This window comes from Canis lupus, chromosome 13, assembly GCF_011100685.1.
Source record: "Canis lupus familiaris isolate Mischka breed German Shepherd chromosome 13, alternate assembly UU_Cfam_GSD_1.0, whole genome shotgun sequence".
Taxonomy (NCBI): Eukaryota; Metazoa; Chordata; class Mammalia; order Carnivora; family Canidae; genus Canis; species Canis lupus.
The window spans coordinates 4084381-4102272 of NC_049234.1; the positions used below are offsets into that span (position 1 = coordinate 4084381).

General features: G+C 36.5%; 1 protein-coding gene and 1 long non-coding RNA gene across 15 annotated transcripts in view; one reads left to right on the forward strand and one right to left on the reverse strand.

Moving 5' to 3' along the window:
- The window catches only part of LOC102156908, a 166219-nt gene that overhangs the window by 113111 nt on the left and 35216 nt on the right, over positions 1 to 17892 (forward strand). For 2 of the 9 annotated variants that reach the window (XR_005368453.1, XR_005368449.1), the window contains 2 exons: positions 32 to 210; positions 4027 to 4166. The exons of 3 other annotated variants lie outside the window; for them this stretch is intronic. This is a non-coding gene — a long non-coding RNA (uncharacterized LOC102156908). Of the gene's footprint in view, positions 1 to 31; positions 211 to 4026; positions 4167 to 10044; positions 10905 to 13845; positions 14437 to 17892 lie in introns of those variants that run through there. 4 more of the 9 variants (XR_005368451.1, XR_005368460.1, XR_005368450.1 and 1 more) reach the window with 3 other exon arrangements.
- Positions 1 to 17892, reverse strand: part of UBR5 (ubiquitin protein ligase E3 component n-recognin 5) — a 135960-nt gene that overhangs the window by 63750 nt on the left and 54318 nt on the right. For 4 of the 6 annotated variants that reach the window (XM_038555237.1, XM_038555241.1, XM_038555238.1 and 1 more), the window contains exons 6-13: positions 14225 to 14414; positions 13875 to 14034; positions 13135 to 13284; positions 11082 to 11293; positions 2757 to 2873; positions 2563 to 2673; positions 1796 to 1950; positions 670 to 787 (exon numbers count right to left, since the gene is read on the reverse strand). In XM_038555237.1, coding sequence (XP_038411165.1) covers positions 670 to 787; positions 1796 to 1950; positions 2563 to 2673; positions 2757 to 2873; positions 11082 to 11293; positions 13135 to 13284; positions 13875 to 14034; positions 14225 to 14414 — 1213 coding nt within the window. The remainder of the gene's footprint in view (positions 1 to 669; positions 788 to 1795; positions 1951 to 2562; positions 2674 to 2756; positions 2874 to 11081; positions 11294 to 13134; positions 13285 to 13874; positions 14035 to 14224; positions 14415 to 17892) is intronic. The other 2 variants (XM_038555240.1, XM_038555239.1) reach the window with 1 other exon arrangement.

Consider the following 17892-nt stretch of genomic DNA (forward strand, 5'->3'; position numbering starts at 1 on the left):
TCTTTGCAAATCTCTCTGTCTGTTTTAACAGAAGACATTCCCATGTCAGCTTCTGCATTCTAGTTGTTGTGATACATTACTTTTGACTCAAGTGTTATGAAGACAATTCAGCTTCACACAGATATGTAAACAGAAGAGAAAAGACTGCTGATTTCCTGAAAGAATGGAGAAATCAGCAGAAGTCCTTGAACCACACTTTGATCCACTGAGGTATGAGAAAAATTACTTATCTATAAGACAGGAGCCTAAAACCATCTCAGAGTCAAAAAAGAAAAACCAGTAGAAACAGGGATCTGATGAAGCCTCCTGCCTTGTGCTGACAACATCCCCAAGAGCAGCATCTTTCAAATTGCCTGGCTGTTTATCACCTGGGATGTTTGTCAGACACTATGATACTTGGGCCATACTCTCAAACTGAAGGAATGTTTCAGGTAAGGAGCTCCAGGCTCTGCATTTAAGTACCAAGTGATTCTTAAAATTAGGCAAATCTGAGAACCTACCAACACGGGGGCAGAATCTCTGTTACTCCACTACTGAATAAAAAGCACATACAAGGTACTGGAATCCAGTCTTCAGATGACTTTCATTTGTAAAACTGCTTACACAGGAAGAAAGCAATTTTGAAGAGAAACAATGTTCCTTACGACAGGCTTCATTCTAATCACTTACCTGGGTACCAACAGTGATGTTTGGCATTGAAGAAATACCAGCGCTAGATTTGGGCTTTTTATTTTTTGCTCTAGCTTTCTCCAACATTTTTTTTCTTTGACTAAAAGGGACTACACCCCTGAAAAGAAAAAGTATAAATTGGTGAAGTAAGCAGCAAAGAAGCCTACTAAATAAATCTGAAATTACACATATTACAGTATTTTTGCTTCAGAATAGTAGCATGTGTAACTTATTCTTAATCATAACTTGATCAGAGGTTTAATACATAACTGAATCCATTCTTATTAAACCTTTAGGGATTAAAATTTATGGTTAACTGATGACTCAAAATTTTCGGCCAAATAACTCTATTTCATTAGTAGATTCCCTTATATAAGATTTCTGCCAATGCAAATTTACCTTAATGCCTTAAAACATAACAGAAAATACATTTAGTCTCAAACAGTAAAGGAATAACTAAGGAAGGCACAGAATATTCATCCAATGAAATACTTTAATAACCTTAAAAAATTTTTTTTTTAAAGATTTTATTTATTCATTCATGAGACACAGAGAGAGAGGCAGAGACATAGGCAGAGGGAGAAGCAGGCTCCCTGTGAGAAGCCAGATGCGGGACTTGATCCCAGGTCCCCGGGATCATGCCCTGAAGCGAAGATCACGCCCGCACTCAACCAATGAGCCACCCAGGTGTCCCTAAAATTATATTTTAAGCAATGCTATTGAATGAAAAAAGGCATAAAAAAGACACCCTATAGCCTATGCTTCCAATTATGTAAAAGCAAAGCACACATTTACGTTTAGGAAAATAAGATTTACATACTCCCAAATGCTAACAATAGTTATCTTTAGATTGTAGGATGGTGGGTGATGTACACTTCTCCTGTATTTTATTTTTAATTCCATAATTATATAGTCACTAAGTATGTGTTACTTTTATAATGTTTTTTAAGGTGTCCTTTTTAAAAAATATTACTTTGCTCCAAAGTGGAATTTCCCTCCCTGTAAAGCATTATCTTTTACAATTTTTGGCCAACTTTCTCATGTTGGTATTCCACTATTCAAAGCACTTACCTATGTACCTAAAAGCATTCGCTGATAAGGAACTCCCCCTCCTTGTAATACTCACCACCAATATAAATTGTTCTCTAGCTGGGCACAGGTGTAAAGGGCACAGCAATGTAAAGACACAATCCGTTCACCCTGAAGTTCTGAGTAAGTCTGTGCAGTGTGCTCTAATTTAGAAGCCACAGAACTTAAAGTTTCATCCACCCATGTAGCAACCTAAAGAGTAAAATAATAGAGGCTTAAATGAATAAAAAACAAGTAGTCTTTCGAAAAGGATTGTGGTCAAAACTAGGAAAATATACTGTATGGACTGCAATTCTAAAATGCCAGTAAAGTAATTCAGAAAAGGTTCTTAATTAAGACTACAACCTAAAATATTTTCCTCACAAAAATAAATCAAAGTAGCAGTAATAGAAATGAATGTCTAAAGCCATTTCTAAGAAATTAATCAAAATTAAACATTTGCTTCAACAATTTTCAGAAGAATTTAGTGACTCAAAACCCAAACTGATAACCCAAGGTATAATAACCCATCTGTTCCAAATCCATCTCCTTCCAGCTTTTCAATAGCAACTCTTTTGTCAGGCCTTATCTTGAATATTGTTTCCTTCCCTTAAAGGAAAAATCTCCTCTAAAAGCTGGATTGTCGTACAGGGACAAACTAGCAACAAAAAGATTAGACATTGGATTACTCTCTTTAGGTTTAAGATGCTTTGTGTTTGTGCATCCAGTTAGACAAAACATGCAAAGACGGAAAGGGGGCAAGGAGAGGAAGAAAATCAAGAATTTAAGCATAAAATCTTTCTCAATCAATGCAGTGTTCTGTACCTTGTTATTTTCTGTAGCTACAGTTGCTCTTATGCTATTTGCAGACAGCAGGACTATCTTTTCATTGGTTAGCCCCAAAAATGTTGCTCGTGGATGATGCAGTGAAGGATTCTTTGAAAGCATAAGAAAAATGATTACCATTTTGTGTGTCGATACGTAGAGCTATTCAATGCAAGTTTAATATGATAAAATACCTGTGCATTTCTGTAAGGCTCAGATTCACTCCACTTCCACTGATAAAGTTCCCCTTTACTGCTGACAGCCAAAAGCTCAGAATATAGAGCCCCGATACAGATGAATTTTGTTCCATCCTATAAAGTAAAAAATAATACTAGAGTATAAATATGACAACTGCCAAACCTAATAGTTTTAATCACTTCATCAAATCTGGATTAATTCTGTGAACATATAAATCACAGCTATGCAAAGTCTCAGCACAGACTGCAAAGCACTCCGTAATGTGGCCCTGGCTCCCTTCTGAACTCACTTAACTGTCCTCCAATCACATAAGCCTTCTACTATACCTGCAGGATCCTGCCATGTCTCTGCTGTTCTCTTGCACTGTTTCTTAGGTGACTCAATCCCTCTCCTTAATCAAGTCTGCTCAAATGAGACCTCTCACCACACTACCTATAAAAACCAGCACTTTCATATGCCATCTGCTTACTCTACTTATTTTTAGGTCATTGCATTTCACAATCTGACATACTGTATTACTCATTGATAGTCTAGTCACTTGAATATAAGCTTTGCCTATCCACCACTGTATCCCCACTTCTTAGAACAGTGCACAGAGTAAGTGCTCAATAAATTGCCAAATAAATCAAGAAAAAAGAATAAGAAGCTGAAGCTGGGAGAGTCAAACCTCAAGACAGAAGACTGCTTCCCTCTAGGCTCTTCCAAGCTCCTGAAACAAAGGCCTACATTTTTTTTTTTAAAGCAAAAGTTCATTTAGTTTTAAAGTAATGCATATGGCCAGGATTTCAATGCAATTAAATTCTAAAAATCTTGGTCAATAAATGTAAATGAATATCAATAATAATTCTCAACATAATGTTAATATGATTGGAGTGGTGAAGCTATACAGAAATCACACACACAGCAAAACCTGCCAAAAATAGATTTTTGGTTGTACTTTTGCTACTTGTCTATACACTGCTTCTCTTTGGAATTCTGGTTCTGAAGTATGATAAACTAATGGTGACATTTTTGCTTTTCTGTCAAATTCTAATCTTATTTGGTCAGATGGGTTATAGTGCTCAGCTAAAGCCTATAATGTCAGCCACGATTTACAATGTAACAACAGGTCATGCTGCAGAAGTATACCAAAGGAACACACATTTTATTTAATCTTCTATTTTACCATGATCAGCCAGCCCTATTTTCAAGTCATTCCACAGAAGGATAGGAGACCAAATTTGAAATTCTGCAAGTCAGTAATTCCTGTCTTCCCCTTCACCACAGGTGTCTGAAAACCCTCATCTACTCCCTCCAAGGCTGCTTGCTACATCAAAACCTATCTCACACCTCCTTCACCTTCCTTTGGTTAAAGGATGATGGGATCAGACCAAGTGAGCTCCAAGTCAGGATCCAGTACTTATCAAGTATGTAACTTTGGATTAAGTTTTATAATTTCCCTGAACCCCCTTTCTTCACCTCTAAGGAGTAGAAGATAAAAACCAAAGACAGTTAACATTTATAAAGTACACAGGACAGAGCCCAGCACCAATTAGTGCTCACTCAAATTCAACTATGATTACTCTGTCCCCAACTTCACCTCCTACTCAGAAAAGCACAAGCTTGCTGAATATTCCTAGTTTTCTTGATTTAGGTAATGAAAAAACACCATTCTCCTCCTGTCCTCCCCACCTTCATCTCAGAGAAGGAAGTACCCTTCTTTCTTATTTAAAGGTAACCTACACACATGGGTTGAAAGCCTCTCTCATAACCTCAACAACCATCAAACTAATCTTTCCTTTAATATTACTTATGGTAAAGTGAATTGCTTGGCGTATGCTTCACCTTATCAGCTTCTTACTCAGAACCAGAACTGCACCATATTAGCCCCACGCGTTTAATTAATCTTCTCTTTAAATTCTTCAAACCATTTGATCCTGTTCATCTGTTCTGGTTTTCCTCCTATTTTCACAGCTATTTTCTTCAACCCCCTCTACCACCATGTAGTCCCTGCCCCAGATTCTGCCCTCGTCCCTTTATTCAAATTCTGCTCTACCCTCAGCCTAACAGACTGCATCCACTGAGGCATCATGATTTTAACATGTTGGGATCCCTGGGTGGCGCAGCAGTTTGGCGCCTGCCTTGGGCCCAGGGCGCGATCCTGGAGACCCGGGATCGAATCCCACGTCGGGCTCCCGGTGCATGGAGCCTGCTTCTCCCTCTGCCTATGTCTCTGCCTCTCTTTCTCTCTCTCTCTCTCTCTCTCTGTGACTATCATAAATAAATAAAAATTAAAAAAAAAAAATCTCCTACCTCCACATTAACCCACAAGAGTTATCTACCTGAAGGTATTAAACCACCCTCCCACCTATAAAATGAATTCATCAAATCCTCCAAAGCTGCACATGCCTTGCAGTCACTCTCCACAAGTGACATCCATCACCCCTCTTTAACAGGAGAGAGACATGAAAACCTAGGGATACTGGTCACTTCTGCCTCTTCTCTCTCAACAACATAGTGACTAGTAAACCAGTGCTGCCTTTGCTTCAAATTCCCCAGATTCTTCCCTTCCTTTGTGCCCGCTGCCATTCCTTTGATTGAAATGCTCACAGTTCCTTTCCGCGACAATTCTACCAGTCTCTGAACAGATTCCAGATTTTTCCTCTTCCTTTCTCCTGAAATGCCAGTAATGCCTACCTCATTAAAATACAAAACAAAACAAAACAACCAGAAACCCACAATCTCATCATGTCACTTCTCTAAGAACTCTGTTTGCTTCCTAGTGACTACAGACCATCTTAAACCTGCGGCAAATTGCCCGAGGCCCTCACAGTCTTGCTCCATTTTGCTCTTCTACTCCCTACCACACTGCAGCAAGTCTGAATTTCTCATTGTTTCACAAACACACCATGCCCTTTCATGACTCTAGGCTCATGCTTGATATATCTGGAATGCCTCTGCATCTTGGTCAATGCCTACTTAACCTTAAAAATGCTGCTCAGATATCATCTCCTCTATGAAGTCTCTGTCCAATCTCTCAGGTGGTTTTATTCATTTCCCACTGTGAACCCCAATGCACTGTATTCACACCGTCAAGTCTTATCACTGATCATACCGTGAAGACATTATTTTGTGGTTAAATGTCTGTCTTCTCCACGGAATCCCCTGTGGAGGGTTCAAATCGTAGTCAGCTCTACTTTTCCACAGGCCAACATGGCACATGACACATGGCACATAGTAGGAGTACCTTAACTGAATGAACAAATGAATTTTAACTCCAACTTCTCCAGATAAAATGCCTTGCTAGAACAGTACAATCCTGAACTAATCATCCCTACAGGAAGAGGGTGGAACATGAGGCCCCCTCAGAAGTGACTTACCTAATATCCTCAAAGACAGGACAATATTCCCCAGGTAAGTCCTGAATGAGCTAAATGAACCCCAAAGGCCCTGAAAATCCATTATGGACAAATGTGGAAAATTTGTGTGCCCAAACAAAGGAAAATGATGAAATAATCACCTACTGTTTCTGGCCTTATTTAGATTTGTTATGCAAAGAAATACAATCAAACACAACACAAAAGAACAGTAATTTAGCTCACTTATTTCATAATGTCATAGAAAACATTTATTGTTTTAATGAAATATTAATGGCTGCCTCTGAGCAAGTTCGGGCCTGCTTCAACCCAATTGGAAATAATAAATACACACGGTCTTTAAACAGCAGTAGTGGGATCCCTGGGTGGCTCAGCGGTTTAGTGCCTTCCTTTGGCCCAGGATGTGATCCTGGAGTTCCGGGATCAAGTCCCGCATCAGGCTCCCTGCATGGAGCCTGCTTCTCCTGCCTGTGTCTCTGCTTCTCTCTCTCTTTCTGTGACTCTCATGAATAAAGGAAATCTTAAAAAAAAAAACAAACACAGCAGGACTTTGCAGCCCCCCCTTTTTTTTAAACAAAAATCAAGTCACTAGTGGTTAAAGTTCTCAATAAATTTCCAACTGTCTGAAGAACAATAAATAAATGAACTGAGGTCATCAATCCAACTAGAAATCCCTTCCCAAAAGGAGACAGTAACTGTCAAAAATATGACAGAAATTACCTAGGGGTCAAAACTTAAGAAAAAACAACGTACATGCTTTAACTTGAAAGTGGCTATTGTGGGACACAAAGCAAACTTTATGTTCAGTTTCAGCATATTAACTCAGCATGGATTTCTGTGTAACTTTACTCCTTCCTCTCTCTCCCATGTCTCTTACTTTACTCTCATCTGGGCATTCTCCTGGTAACAGTCTATCATGACTGTAGCTGCATCCTTTTTTCCCTTATAAGTCACCTTAGATTCTTGTTGGAAGCAGGCCAGCATAAATACATATATATAGTTACATTTTACATGTAGATATTTAGCAACATAAAACTAAATTTCTAGTCTGAGAAAAGTAAATTCCAGAATTGACTGAGAAGTAAAATGAAGCCATGTGAGATAATCATCTAAAGAGAAGATAGCATCTTCTTACCAATTATCACAGCTACTTCCAGAAATATAATGTACAAAAAGCAAACGGGAAGAGGGAAAGAAATGGGGCATAGTGGGGTGCTGGGAAGGGAGGAAGGAATGATGAAGAGACAGGGCAGCCTAATAAAAAGTTGCCATTCTTGAGGCGCTTGGATGGCTCAGTTGGTTGTCTGCCTTCAGCTCAAGTTCTGGTCCCAGGGTCCTGGGATCCAGTCCTGCATAAGGCTCTTTGTTCCTTGGGGAGCCTGATTCTCCCTCTCCCTCTGCTTGTCTCTCTGTCAAATAAATAAATAAAATCTTAAAAAAAAAAAAAAAAGGTTTGACATTCTAGGGTAAAATTAGTCAGAAACCAGTATAAACTTGGCTAGTTCAACCTTGGCCAGGAACTTGGACTTAAAGGCCCTCCCTTAAGTAGACACAGACTACCCATTAATTTCCTATTATGCTATATTATTATTGTAACAAACCCTTTTTCATTCTTTGCATTTTATAGCCCAGTAAGACTAAGGACATGATCGTACCTCTTTCAGCTTGTGCCCAACTCTACCAGCAGAGAATCTGACACACAAAATATTATTGCCACAAAGGCCCACTTGGAATACCCAAACCTACTGGGCTCTCACCCTTCCATGACCTACAGAAACTACCTGTTCTCTTTGTAAAAGAGGACCCTGCTTCTCCTTGCTCTTTACACTTTACATACTGAGTCTTTTAATTCTCATGACAATCTTGCAAGATAAAAACCGTTATTATTCCCATCTTATAGATGAAAAACAAAGGCCCAGAGAAGTTAAAGGACTTGCCCAATGCCACAAAGCTAGCAGGTCAGGATATGAACACTTAAGTAGTCTGCCTCTAGAGTACACACTCTTAACAATTGCTCTGGCTGCCTATGATTCCCTAAAGCCTCTTGTACCTAATTCTATAATGGTGCTTACTCCAAAGTATTAACATCACTGGTCTGCCGTCTACAAAACGCTAACTCATCAGCAAAAGGCCTAACAAAGTATGCACTGAATCAAAGTTACTGAATTAACAATGACTTGAATGACCCTCACCTCTGTCTTAATGGAGCTTTCAATATCCCTATGATAATTTCCAATTTTCATATCTTTTAAGAGACTGAAAAATAATAAGGGAAAAAACTTTTATGCCTATTTTTTAAAAGTTTTTAAAACTTTTTCTGGGGGATCCCTGGGTGGCGCAGCAGTTTGGCGCCTGCCTTTGGCCCAGGGCGCGCGACCCTGGAGACCCGGGATCGAGTCCCACGTCGGGCTCCCAGTGCATGGAGCCTGCTTCTCCCTCTGCCTGTGTCTCTGCCTCTCTCTCTCTCTCTCTCACTGTGTGCCTATCATGAATAAATAAAATTAAAAAAAAATTTTTTTTTAATTTATAAAAAAAAAAAAACTTTTTCTGTTTACATCTTGATGTCCTGCCTCTGATATCCACCAATCTGTTCTCTCAATCTATGAGCTTAGTGTTTTGTTTTGTTCTGTTTTGATGATCCCATATATAAAAGTGACTATACGGTATTGGTCTTTCTCTGACTTATTTCACCCAGCACAATGCCCTTGAGGTACATCCATGTTGTCACAAATGGCAATATTCCCTTCTTTTTTTATGGCGGAATAATATTCAAGTGTATGTGTGAATATGTGTGTGTGCTTACATCTTCTTTAACCATGATCCACTGATGGCTCCACTGAGGGTAGTAGTCAGCTGCACAAACAATCACCTACTGGTATTTGTTGATAACTATGACAATACTTAAGAGTTTGATTAGGCTTAAGCTATTTTCTTTCCCTAAACTGAAATTTTTGATATCTAAATTTCAATCATAAGCTAATAAAAAGTGTTATCTTTTCAGTGACAATGTTTTTTATTTAAATTCAATTAATTAACATGTAGTGCATTACTGGTTTCAGAGGTAGAGTTCAGTGATTCATCAGTCTTATATAAGAGCTAGTGATCATAATATCATGTGCCTTCCTTAATGCCCATCACCCAATTACCCCATTATCCCACTCTCCTCCCCTCCAGCAACCCTGTTTCCTAGGATTAAAAGTCTTTTATCATTTGTCTCCCTCTCTGATTTCATCTTGTTTTATTTTTCCCTCTCTTCCCCTATGATCCTGTTTCAGTGACAATATTTTAAATTAGATACTTAACAGGAAAAAAAAGTATAGGTAGAATATACTTTGTTTCAAACACTCCTATTCCTCCTTTATTCAATGTCTAAACATCAAGGAAATAACACACTAAGTAAATGTCTGCACAGTCTCAAGATCTCATGATGTACTTATTAACTGTCTCTGAAAACAAGCTGTACTAAAAACATGCCCATCAGTAAAGACCAATAAAGACTAGCTAAATCTATCACAGCACACACTGGCTAGGGAAGAAGCTTGCTAAACTTGTACTGTTTAAAACACTTTCATTCACCAAAAATAATACATGATAAAGAAGCCCAGACTAATAATATATATGTGATGGCACTGTGAAAACAAGATTCATGAATCCTCTATTACTTCTTGCCAACATGAGGGAGACCCAGCCTGATCCAGGCAAGAGAAATAGGAAACACAGAACAATTACAGAAAAAAATAGGGGGGGCCTAGGTTTAAATCACCTTCTACCATATGGAATAAAGGTAGAACTTAGGACATGTCTACTTTTATGGAAATAAGTAAGAGAATGCTAATTCAGGGAGAGTTTGTCAGCTGCCAAAGAAAACAGAATAACCTTTTGCTTACAAAGAGACTGATTAAAATTCATGTTCCTTCTTGCATTCAAGCTTTCCACATGAGCGGAATACAGAGGAAAATAAATGAACTACATCAAGATTCACAGTAACTGAAAAAAAAATTCAGAAAGTTAAACAATATTTTCTTTTAATATCTCAAATTCAAATTCAACTTCAAAGAAAAAAAAAAGAAATCCCTATCAGAATATCCTTATCTGCTAGAGATTAAGTTTTTTACTTTACTTCTACTTAAGAAAATTTTCTACTCATGGCTCTGGAAATAAGAAAAAGGATGTCAAAAAAGAGATGGAAAACATGGCTTCCTACAGAAGCCATTACCAAGCACTTATGACAATAAAACCTACACAGCATCAATAGGATGTAGACATTCTGCTTCACATGCAGCAGTAATGTATTTTTAAAGACTCAAATCAACTTAACAAATCTTGGATGTTTTCTAGAAGCCAGTCACTGTACTTCTCCTCGGGATGCAGAGCAGAACTCCCCTAGTCCATTCCTGTTCAGCCTGCTTTGTCTCCCAAGCATTTAGAGTCTGTTGGAATTCACTGCCATGAAACAGGACAGCTAACTAATCAAAGAAACACAGATCCCTAATCTTGCCCTGACATGCATGCTTTGTATCAATGACCACGAACCTGCCCTGCAGTAACTGGGGTCCACTTCACATTACAAAACAAATTTCTACGAAGGACCTACAAAACAAATTTCTACAAAGTACCATCAGTTACTGGCAAAATTATGACCAGAAGTCCTGAAACAGAATGCCGATGTGTTATCTGGAATTACCATTCCGATTTCTCTGATTTACTTCATCAAGTAGGAAAAACAAAAATAAAACAAACCACCTAAATAATAGCACCACTGAACATACCTCACAAAGATGACTCATGTAGTGCCAAATAAAGATGTTCTATGTATATTTTAAAACAAAACAAAAATATCATTTATGTCTGTGTTTTTTAAAATAATGGTAGTATAAAAATCTGAAGTAAAACAGAAACTTTTTTGAGGGGTGGGGTTTGCCAGAAATCCATTTAAATGGAAAGGGTGGGAATTTTTCCAAATACCTTATCAGGCCACCACTGCAAATCTTCTCCTAGAGATACTGGACTTTGAACAGGTGTATTCTTCTTATCCAAGTTTGGCTCTCCTTCCTTGCTGGTGGAGCCCCTTTCATTATCAAATGAGGCTCCATCAAGCCACCTCCGTTCACGTAAACGTAAAACAGATTCACGTTCACGCAACAGCTCAGAGTCTCTCTCTAAGGGAAGAAGGAGAACTGGTATGCAATTGGGTCACACCAGTGGGATAAAAGTAAGCCACTCTCTAGTAAAGACCCTTCAGGATGCAACTAACAGCAGTTTATCTACTCACAAAAATTTAATGTAAATGTATATCTAAAAAGCCTGACATGCAACATTCAAAACATTAACTCTTTCAAGCGAAGGTATGCAAATTATAAACTAGTATTTTTAAGAACTATGTAGAGGCAGACATTTTTGAATTCCAACTACATGTGTTTAGAGCAGAATTACTTTATTTTAAACTGGATTTTTAAAATGGAGTTTAAAATTTGGGGCTTTCATTGAAAGTGCTTACCATAACTTTATTAAAGAATGTGCATAAATTAGAATTTCAACACATTAGACACATATGTAAACCAAACAAGAATATTTGTTAGAATGTCTTCAGTTATCAAAAAACAAAACAAAACAAAACCGTACACATACAAGGAAAAACACCTGAAATGGCTAAAATACAAATCCATTAACATTAACTACAAAAATTTTGATAATTCAAGCTCCCGTTTGGTGTAATTTTACAGGCTGGATTTTCATGGTCTCACAAATTTTTGAGAAATCAGATAAGCCTCTTTTTTTTTTCTTTTAATAATCTTTACAGAAAGATTTCCATGCAAAAATGCTTCCCCTGCAATTGGCCTACAAACTCTCTAAAGCCAGTTTTGTTGTTTGGGGTTTGTTTTTGTTTTTCTGTTTGCTCATTACATTATTTTTTTAAGTAGGTAATCAAGATATACTTTCCAAACCTTGGATAATAAGGACTAGAAACAATAATATTAAATTGAACCATATGAAACTGCCACCCATGAAGGTCAGAAAATGGTCAAGTACCAGCAGTTCCACATGGTTCAAATAAAACGTAATGCCTACACAGAATGACCTACAGCAAAGCAAAAGGGAGAAATTTAAAACGAGTTATTTATGCTCAATACTGAATATTTGAAAATGCAATACTTGATATATTTAAGGCAGTGAAGTGTGGACTTATTTAAAACTTTTTAAAGCTATTACATAATATATTCAGTAACTAAAAGATCATCCAAGATTTGTAATTTTTAAGCTTTGCTTTTTAAGTACTAGATATTTGCAGCAAGGTCTTAATATACCATGGCATCTTTTCCAGTTTACTAATGATCAGTAAATAATATATAACTGATTCTTGTCTGTTATTTGAATCAAGTAGTTTTACATTCTGAAAATAAAAATACTGACTTAATAAAGTTAAAATGCAAGCTAAATCTGTATCAACATACACAGAAAGAATCTCACATTCGTAAATCTTTTAACTTCTACTATGTACTATACCTTTTAAGGATTTCAAACTTCTGAAAATAACATTTTAATAAGCTAATCATTTATATATATTATTGGTCAATCCCATTCAATCAAATTTTTTCATATTTTACTCTTCCATCTAACCAGGATTTAAAATGCAGAATAATCACTTTATTTTAATCAAATAAACTAATCAAATAAACTAAAGAGACTTGTTTTCTGAATGCTGCATGTCACTATAAAGTAGAATTCTGCTTTTAGTTCAGAATCCATATTCCTATAATTAAAAATATAGGTAGATAAGTCATAACCCTTGACAGGTATTCCACAGTGTAGATAAGATCATCTCTAAAGTAAAGTACTATATGTGGCTCTTCAAAATAAGAAATAACTAGTTTAATACCAAAAGCATTCAAAAACACTAATAAGTAATAATTTATTATTGTATAATTACAATAATATTAGAAATTCAGACACAGTGAATTCTATTGCTATCCCTCAATACAACCAGCCAATGATCACAAAGAAATAAATGCAAAATTACCTCGAGATGAGCCTAGTCTGGAAAGTGATGAACGACGAAAAGAAGGGTAACCAAAATAGCTAATGTCCTCAGAAAACATGGCATCCGCATCAATAATGACACTTGGGTGGGCAGAATGAATGTCAGCATCAAGAAGAGACATAAGATCCTCTATAAACAGAAACAAATATAAAGCAGATACAGAAAATATCTGTAGACCATTGAAAGGTTCTGAAAATTAAATCAGATAAAATGAGAAACTGACTACTGACATATCCTGAGAAAAAAAGTAGTAACTACCTAGAGAATAAAGTTAACATCATTAACAAAGATTTTAAGGAACATGAAATGCATGATTGCCACTTGAGCTACCTACTAAATACTCAAACAAAAAAAGATCTTTATTTAATGTATTATAACATCACAGAGATAATGCAGTCAAAAGTCTAAATGGAGTTTTTACATATTCAGTAATAAGGCATCAAAAAAATAACATTCTAGAGTCATCTGTCAGCCAGTGATAAAGCCACACACATACATCCATGTCTTTAATGGAATTAAACATAAGACTACTTACTGAACAAAAACATTTCCCCATTTTCCCTTAAAAGTATTTTAGACTCAAACTAAACATTACAGTGAGAAATATCTACCACTTTGGAAAAGAACTATCAGAAAATCCATTGTACTCTAAAATTCCATTCTGTAATCAAAAAACGTCTCTCTCTCCAGAGGTAAGAAAACAATGATGATCCACCAACCTCCAGGCAAGTAAGATTCACTGGCTGTATCATCCCCATCATCTCCATCTTCATCATCCCGGCTAAGTAAGTTATTTACAGCAAGGTTTACATCAAGATTTGTTCGCTGAAGTTCACGAATAATGACACTTCTGGATTTGCCTTGTAAAACGACTTGGGCCTGAAATTAAAAATTAGAGTGTTATGCTAATTCTCTTTTGCTTACATTTTTATCAAAATCAGCTTTTTAGGGGCAACTACAGAAAAGCAGTATTTCACAATCCATGCTATGAGTCATGACTACAGCCCAATATATTCAGTTAAACCTCAACTTTTGTTACTTTATATGAAGTGTTCTACAAGATCTATACCTGTGAAATCAGCTCCTCTGGAATGACAGATGCAGGAATAACTGGCTGGGGCTGACTGCCCAAAAGCCCAGATCCTCGATCGCGTCCAGTCCGAATAACTCGAGTCTGTCGGCGGGAATCTCGAGCTCCAGCTGACGACCTACCAGAAGACCCTCCTCCACTTCCACCAACTCCAGAACTCCATCGACTTCTAAACAGTAGAGAATTTAGAGAATTAGCATTTTAAACAATCTTTCTGAAAAGATCACCTTGTGTCTTATATTCATTCCCTTAAGTGAAGATAAAACTGTCTAATTGATACAGTGATTTTACAGTATTTTAATTGAACAAGGTAATATAACTGAGTCTTAAAACTATTTCAATTTTTTAAATGCTTACATGCAAATTCACTCTTTAGAAAGATATCTATAACATTTTTGCATCTTTTGGAATCATGTTTTAAAGCTCCACATTCCAATTATTTCTAGTCACAATTCTTTTTTTTTTTTTTAATTTTATTTATTTATGATAGTCACATAGAGAGAGAGAGAGAGGCAGAGACATAGGCAGAGGGAGAAGCAGGCTCCATGCACCGGGAGCCTGACGTGGGATTCGATCCGGGGTCTCCAGGATCGCGCCCTGGGCCAAAGGCAGGCGCCAAACCGCTGCGCCACCCAGGGATCCCTCTAGTCACAATTCTTAAACAAGTTTTAGGACACACCTTGCCTCACCTTTCATGTGAAAGACTCATCAGACATAACTATCAACAATGTGTTACACAAAAAAGTGTTATTTAGAGTTTAAGACTCACACTGCTATGCATGGAATAAAAACATTATTTGCAAAGATATTAGCCCATTAATATTACTACTATTAACTACCTTGACCAAAAAGAAGCTACTTTTAAAATAATCATTAATTTTTTCTTAACATGAGAAAACTTAGAAAGGGCATGTGACATTTCCATTTTCACTTTTTGCCCCCAACATGAGCATTAAGGATCTTCAAATCAACTAAGCTAGATAACCATAAACAATTGCTTTTCTACATTTAATCAGATCTTAAAGAAAATGTTCCCCCAAATCACATTAACCTTAGAAATCATGACAGTGCCAGAATCTTATTTTAAAAAATCTGAGTATAGTTGATGCCTCTTTAAAGTGAATCTAATACTTAGAGATCATTCAATCTAGAAGAAAGGCACTTTACTCGCAACTACTCATTATACTCATCTAAGGTTGATACCTTCAACCTCCCATTGCCAACAGATTTAGTTTAAATTTGATTTTCCAAGCCTTTTTTTCCATTGAAAATGTTTGACTATTAACCATAACAATTTTCAAATTAATATACAGCAAATACTTGATCTCTTCTCACTTAATTGGAAAGCCTAATCTGTCTAAATAAAAAAAAAAAACTCTTAAAAGTTTCCTCAGTAAAATGGAAAAAAAAAAAAAATCTCCAGAAAACCTGGCATCACCATGTTTGATGGCTTTCTGCCCTTGTTGATGTACTCTATCAATTGTTTATGTGGTATCTGTATCTACACCCTAAAAACTGCTCAAGATAATTTTAGAGAAAAACAATATTGTGCGTTCTCAGGGCTACAGTATGAACCATCAATTAATCTCAGCTATGTAACAGATTTCATAAATGTAATACTAACCCATCATTCACAGAGCAAGAGAATAACAAAGGAGCATTAAAAATACATTACAGTAACAAAAAGGAAATCAAGAAAATAATCCCATTTACAACAGCATCAAAACACACACACACACACACACACACACACCTTAAGGATAAATCTAACCAAGGAGGTGAGATTTGTATAGGGAAAGCTACCAAATGTGCTAAGAAAATTTAAGGTAAACATCAATAAAAAACACACAAATCTCATGTTTGTGAACTGGAAGACTTAATATTGTTAAGATGTCCATTACTCAAAGCAATACATTCATTATAATCCCTATCAAAATCCCAATGGCATTTTTTACAAAAAACAGAAAAATTCATCCTAAAATTCACGTGGAGTCTTGAGAGACTCTCAAGAGCCAACACAATTTTGAAAAAGACAAAATTCTAAAAAAAAAAAAAAAAAAACAAAAAAAAAGAAAGAAAAGAAAAGAAAAGAAGAAGAAGAAGACAAAATTCTAGAGAACTCACACTTTGTGATTTTGAAACATTATTACAGAACTACTATAATTAAAACAGTGTGGTACTGGGATAAAGACAAACCAATGGAACAGAACAGAGTGCCCAGAAATAAGATCCTGCATATGTGGTCAAATGATCTTTGACTAGGGTGCCAAAACCACTCATTAGGGAAAGGACAGTGTCTTCAACAAATGATACTGGGAAAATTAGACATCTATATGCAAAAGAATAAAACTGGACTTTTACATTATGCAACATGCAACAATTAATTTAAAATTATTAAAGACCTAAACATACAACCTAAAACTAAAATTCCTATTAGAAAATATAGAGGAAAAGCTTCATGACGTTAGACCTGGCATTGATCTCTTAGATATGACACCAAAAGCACAAGCACTAAAAGCAAAAATAGACAAAATGAACTATATCAAACATAAAAACCTTTGAGCTGCAAAGGACATAATCAACAGAGTGAAAAGGCAATCTACAAATGGGAGAAAATATCTGCAAATCATATATGTGATCATGGGTTAATACTCAGAATATAGAGAGAGCTCCTACACTCAACAACAACAAACAATTAAAAAATGGGTAAAGGATGTGAATAAACATTTCTCCAAAGTTGATATACACAAATGGCTAACAAGGGATGCCTGGGTGGCTGAGTCTTTTAAGCCTATCTGCCTTTGGCTCAGATCATGACCCCAGGGTCCTCGGATTGAGTCCAGCATTGGGCTCCCTACTCAGCGGAGAGTTTGCTTCTCTCCTTTCCCCTCTTCCATTCCCCCTGTTCGTTCTCTCTCTCTTTCTCTCTCCCTCGCAAATAAGTAAAATCTTTAAAAAAAAAAATGGCCAACAAGCATATGAAAAGATGTTTAATATCACTAATCATCAGAACCAAGTAAAATATCCCCTTATCTCCATTAGGATGGCTATTGAAACAAAAACAAAAATTAGAAAATTAAAATTTAAGTGTTAACAGCAAGGATGTTTACAAATGGGAGCATTCATGTACTGGTAGGGCTGCAAAATAGTACAATGCTATGAAATACAGTATAGAGGTTCATCAAAAATTAAAAATAGAACTATCATGTAACCCACATAAGCCCACTTCTGGATACATATGCAAAAGAGCTGAAAACAGTCTCAAGAGATATCTGCATACCCACATTTACAGTAGCCAAGAGGTGGAAGCAACCAGATGTCCATCAAATGAATGGATAAACAAAACGTAGTATCTAAGTACATTGGAATATTACTCAGCCTTAAAAGAAAGAAATTCTGTCACATGCTACAACATAGCTGAACCTTAAAGACATTATGCTGGTGAATGAAGCCAGTCAGTCACAAAGAGAAAAAAACCGTAGGATTCCATTTAAATGAGATCTCTAAAGCAGTCAAATTCATAGACACAGAAAACAGAATGGCAGTTCCCCGGGGCTAAGGAGAGGGGATAAATGCGGTAAGAATGGTATAAAGTTTCAGTTTTGCAAAATGAAAAAGTTCCGGAGATCTGTTTCACAACAATGTGA